The sequence below is a fragment of the Dermacentor albipictus genome, chromosome 4 (genome assembly GCF_038994185.2).
Source record: "Dermacentor albipictus isolate Rhodes 1998 colony chromosome 4, USDA_Dalb.pri_finalv2, whole genome shotgun sequence".
Taxonomy (NCBI): domain Eukaryota; kingdom Metazoa; phylum Arthropoda; class Arachnida; order Ixodida; family Ixodidae; genus Dermacentor; species Dermacentor albipictus.
In genome coordinates this window covers 46282039-46288038 of record NC_091824.1, presented here as the reverse complement: position 1 = coordinate 46288038, position 6000 = coordinate 46282039, and the positions used below count along the sequence as shown (strand labels likewise).

Below are 6000 nucleotides of genomic sequence, written 5' to 3'. Positions count from 1 at the left end.
AATTCTTGTTTTTAGTGGCGCTGATAGCGTTCACTTCGCGCTTACGTATTTCGCTGTACTGGCATTTTTCTGAGATGAATCGCTATTCAGTTTATCAGATACTCCTGTTTGCAACCTTTTGCCTCGTTAGGTCATACAGTGGATTTTGTTGCTTCAGTGCTGTGCCAATGTTGATTTTTTGTGCACGATGTCGAGTGTTCTCTGTGAATCGATTTGCGAGTTAATTTCTTTTCTTGTAGTGTACCTGGAAATTTTGTTTATATGTGCTATCCATTTCCCCTACTGTAACGCCGACGAGGCACTGTTTGGTATGAATAAATAAATAAATAAGTATATAAATAAATAAATAAATAAATAAATAAATACGTGGTATGCCGTACAAATGTACGCTATACCATTATGTGAGGCCATTGGTGAAATGTTCGCGTTATATTTCGCATTGGAGACAAGAACAAGCCAGGCTGTCTTTCACACATGTTTATTGCAGAGAAACCGGAAGCATATGGATTCAATTAAGTTTAACGTTTAGTTGTATTTGTTTAGTAATGAACGCTAACTCTCCGCACCCATTATAATGTACTGAAATATAAAAAAAGCACAAGATAATTATTGAAGTGGTTTATGTCAGTTATCTTTTGAAGTATATTACTGTTAGGGCACTCAAAGAAACAAGACAAATACATTACCTTTCAGTACAGGAGACGTTGCTACAGAACTAGAAGATATGTCCTATAGAAACCACACCATTAAAATTTGCGTCAAGCGAAGCTTCGCTAAAATACCTGAATAAGATTCCGTGAAAATTGCCCATTATGCCTGCAATTTTATTCCCCTCTACGCGTAAGGAACAGTTCACGTTCTCCTTAAATCGCAGAAGCAGTCTTGTTTGCTTCGCGGTAAGACTTAGAGCTGTTCGTAAGCCTGTTGTAAGCGTTCTAGCTTAATGCTACTTCTGCACATATCCCTTAACAGTGGTTTTTATGAGCATGCCAAATTGCTTGCCACATCTTCTACATATTCCTTCTATCGTCATCGTCACCCATCATGCACCTCTTTCTTCCCTCTTTCTTTCCCTCTTCCCCCTCCCCCAATGCCGAGTAGCTGGCTAGAGGAATATACCTCAGGCCGACCTCTTGGCATTTCGTGTCATTAAACTTCTTTCTCTCTCTTTTTATGATCTCCGTACTAGCTCCCCTTCCCTTCATCACCGCCTCCGCCCAAAAGCGCGCATAAGACATAAAGATTGTGTTGGGCAATAAAAATTTATGAAAAATAAAAATAATTAAAATAAAAACCTGAGCCGTGCCTGCTGCGCCTAAGTATTGCAGGCTATGCGCATAAGACAGCGAATACAAAGTCTTCGCGATCTGCTTAGTTTTTGTTCAACGTATCCGGAACCGGCAAACATGATTGTGCTGTTTCCAGGGCTGGCCAAATTTGCATTTACAACGTACGGCCCCATTTGATGCGAACATTTACGATGTTTACAAGGTTAGCCTCTCACTTCATTTATAAACGCTTCAAATGACGAAATGCGCCAACCAGTATGTTGGAACCTGGAAACATGGAGCCACTATCTGACCGAATAAAAATGGCCGCATTAAATCTCTCTCACCAGCTTTTCTAAGTAAAGAAAAGGAGTACAAGCGCGCAACTATATAATTAAGGACACATCTCAAATTTCACGCCTCAAACACAGCCAGTATATTAAACTAACAAATGCGCGAACAAATTTTTAAATACCAATTTTTTTACGAAATAAAACACTGATTGCAATGCCCAGGCCGGAAATTCTCAAAGGCTACAACCGCCCATTTGATGTATTTTGCTGACACGCTTTTCGCGATCCTTGTATATTTTTGTAAGATCGCTGTTTATTGTATTTACTCATGTAGTCCCCTCCTGCTTGGATAGATGTTCGCAGCACTTTGAAAATAAATATAAATAAAGTAACACCTAATGACAGTAAAATGTTGCGCGTGAGATTTGTGTCTGCAGTAACCATAGTTGCACGTAACCAATTACATGTACAAAATTACATGCAAGAGGGCTTCTAAATGCACATTGCATCGGTTTTGCTTAGGTAAGCGCTGAACACTTTGATATATATTCTGTCCCTGCTGAAACTTGCGCGGCTACCAAACTCGGCGTGATTCCTGTCACTGTATCTATTATGAATGCGGAACCCTTATATGCGCCATTACGCGAAAATCCGGCGGCGTTACCAAAGGATGGTACCAAAAATGGCCGATGGCGTAAACAGTAAGAACAAGTCAAAAGTGCTCGGATTGACATTACAGTACTCAGGTAGGTTCTTGAAGTGCCTCCTTTACTAGATGCCAGCCGCTTTGCTCGTTTTCCCATTGCGGCGGTGGTCCCCTTAGTTGAAGTTAGTTCAACATAAATTCCGTGAGGCGGCTCTCGTTGCCTTTTCAACTTCCGGCGGATTTGGCAGCGGCGGCTGAATGCTCCGCCGGCACTATATATGCGCGGGCGTCTGTTAACGAGCGTTATCGCGGGCCTCCGAGATGGCAACAGACGCCATGGTAATCTCAGAGGCCGCAGCACGTGATCTAGGTGGCAGACGTCCGCCACAAGCGGCGCTCGTTGCCTTTTCGCGGAGGAGAGGGAGAGGGCCAGGAACCGAGTTTACGGACAACGCGGCTGGCATCTAGTGAAGGAGGCATTGGTTCTTGTAAACAAAGTAAGGAAATGGCTTTGAAGAGAACATTTGGTACATTTTGGTCTTGGTGGGAATCGAGCCCGGGTCTCCGGGGTGGGACACAAGATCGCCTCGCCGACTTCTTGGCGGCTCCCCGTTTCTGGCTGACTAAAGGTGGGGCCTAGTGCGTGCGACATTAAGCACGTGACGGCGCAGCCAATGAGAAGGAAGTGGTGCCACGTCATCAGTGTATAAAATGAGCGTATTCGAGACGTTCCGAGGTCTACAAACTACACAATGCTTTCGCGATGCCACACGTGAGCCGTCTACAGTGTCGCTGCCGAATTTTTTACCAATATGTATGGATAAAGAATCTGCGAAAGCTTTTGAAACATTAAGACGGTAAATTAAATTTGAAATACGCAATTTCTAAAAAAGCTCACATCTACAATGACACCAGGGTCAAAGTGAAGAACTAGCACGATAAGAAAAAATAGCGCGATGAGATGAGGGAAGCACGGAAAGTGAACGAGCAGCTACGAAGGAAAAAAAAGGGCCTCCGTTAAAATATCGAAGACATAGAATGTACACAAGGTCCAATAACGTAAAAATAAAGGGTGTTCCTAATGGAGGTGGTGAAATTAAAATTTTGCAAGACATTTGTGGCGCTGTCACTGAACAAAGGATCAGAATGATCGGCCATCAGCGAAGAACTTGGGCGTCGGAAATCCAGAACTGGTTCTTGTCAATGAAAGCCTTACAATACCTGTGAGTGAACTGCCGGGTGGTGAAATACGAAAGTGAATAGAAGCGAAATGGCTATTTCTATGGCTAAATATAGAGAAAATCTTTGTCCGCAAGGCAGAGCCATCTCGGACGATAAATATAAATGACAGGACTGACCTTGCTAAAACGACCTACGAGATATTTAAACCGAAACAAATAAACTGGTTTCATAGCTGCGGAAAACGACTGTCGCTATTATAATGCAAATATATCTACTTAGGCTTTTCTTGCCAGAAATAAACATTTTGTTGCATTATACCTAAATATTCGCAGTTTCAGAAACAATACTGAAAGGCTAGGCATGCTTCTTTCCATGTTGGCTCTAAATTTCATGTGTTATCACACTGAGAGACATGGGTAACCATGAATGATGTGCTGCCACAATTGGAAGGTTACAGATCTTATCGGCTACACACATATAAATCGCGATAGCTCCACGACAATTTTCAGTACATTACAAAAACAAAATACTTCTGCTTCATATCCTTCTCTTAATCAACGACATATTGGCGAAATTTTGCGATTTAACGCGTGATTTGTTTACTAGGCAACGCTCAGCGTAAGTCAATCACATTTGCAGTAACCAGAGACAGTTAACTACTTACTTTATTGACGAGGCAAGCTGTAACACGCGAGTTAGCTTTAAGAATATGAATTTGGCGCGAAATGCAGTAGAACGACCCTTGATCGTGCCATGCGGCAGCCTCAAGAGTTTGAATTACAAGACAAGAAAACCCGAGTGTTTAGCGTTTATTTTGTCGTCCGAGCGCTCCACGAAATCCTTCCGAATTAAAAATCAAATAATGCGGTTTTACGTGCCCGAACTACGATCTGATCATGAGGCAGGCTGTAGTGGGGGACTCCGGGAACTTGGAACACCTGGGGCTCTTTATGCTGCACCTAAATTAAAGCACACGGGTGTTTTCACATTTCGCCCCCATTGAAATGCTGTTGCCGTAGCCGGGATTTGATCACGTGGCCTGGTGCCTAGCAGCCCAGCATCGTAGCCACTAAGCAACCGCGGCAGCTCCACCAGATATCGGCCGATGAATTAGGCAAGTTCTGATATGTCTCAATGGCTGAATCAACTAAGGACATCATATAGGATATATCACACAGACGATTTCCGAAGCATTTAATTGCCTCAATCTGGAACATGTTCTCCAAGTCCTAGCTACAATGAAGCGCTGCGCGTTAGAGGATATAGTTGCTGAGCGAGCTCGATATTCTGCTGAAGATCTCTGTACATAACAAGACCGCCCTACTACCCCTTCCCCCGCCCCGTAACCTCCAGCGCACACATAAAGTGAACTGGAGAATCTCTATTCTTTCCCCTTTTTCCTCCTCGAGCAAGTTTTCCGAGTCGCTTTTGGTGCCCTCACAACAAAATAGTAGGATGATGACGAACGAAATTCTGTAAAAGCTATTGCTAGCGCAGGTCAGCAACGTGTGAAGGGGTGCAGAGGACAGACTTGCTTGTTCGGATTTCCGTATTTCTACGACGTTAAAGAAATATTCAGAGGAAAGTAAAGAAGAAGTAATCAATCACTTTTGTGTAACTTATCATTTATTTTCGTGCGGCAGTAATGGGTAACTGTTATCAATTATAGTTTCGAATGAAGTAATTCTAATACCTTGTTTTGTAACGTGTAGTGGATTGGCGTGCAAAGCTGCGCATACCTGGGAATGGCGACTGCGAGGTACCATTAGTAACCGCCGACGCCCGTCGGGGTTATAATGGCGCCGGTGAAGCAGGTTGTCGCGAAAAGAAAAAGTGGTGAGCATGACGACGCAGCGTGCGAGTGATTGGTGGCACTGATGAACCGGAAATCACGTCTGTGAGAGAGGTAATCAAATGGTCCTTGCGCTGCTCAGACGCGATGGTGGTAAGGTCGAGCGAAGAAACGGTAAAGTGGGATAGTGAACAGCAGGCACTGTCGTCAGGCAAGGGAGAGCGCGAGAGGGCATCGGCGTCATAACGCTGGAGTCCGCTTCAGTACGTCACGCCGATGTGGTAGACCTGCAGGCGAAGTTCCCATCGGGCAAGTGAGGGATCTTTGAAGGACGACAACCAACATAGTGCATGGGGGTCCGCGACACGCATGTCTTCCCTTTTAAGCACCGATGTTCAATATCCTTTCAATTGTTGCTGGGGCATAAATTAGGCCGAAGGGCGTAATATTTAATTCGTGCAGCCGATCGAGAGTTACGAAGGCATGTTTCGGGCGATTGAATGGTGCCATAGGAAGATATAGGAAGATATATGAAAAAGGTGGGGAGAAGTAATTACCATAGCTGTGGGCTTCTGTGCAGCACTTAGCTACGTTCGGGTGGATGTCTCATTTTCCCTTTATTAGTTAAGCTGCAAGTTGCCCGCAGCGTCAGGGCAGAAGATGGAGGATAGCTCGAATGCCCGCATTATACGTGTACTCTCTCCACTGAATAAGGTTGAGGGAACTGGCAATGGATTCGTAACAAACAAGGATGTAGTGCCGATGGGCATGTCGATAACGACAAATGGCAACGCGAGATTCCTGCGGTGTTGAACGGCC

At 44.2% G+C, this 6000-nt stretch overlaps 1 protein-coding gene across 2 annotated transcripts in view; it reads right to left on the bottom strand.

The window, feature by feature from the left end:
* Positions 1-462: 462 nt before the first annotated feature.
* The window catches only part of LOC135895982 (uncharacterized), a 131622-nt gene continuing 126084 nt past the window's right edge, over positions 463-6000 (bottom strand). For both annotated transcript variants that reach the window (XM_065424256.2, XM_065424255.2), the window contains one exon: positions 463-579. In XM_065424256.2, the coding sequence (XP_065280328.2) occupies positions 553-579 (27 nt within the window). In that variant the 3' untranslated portion in view covers positions 463-552. The remainder of the gene's footprint in view (positions 580-6000) is intronic.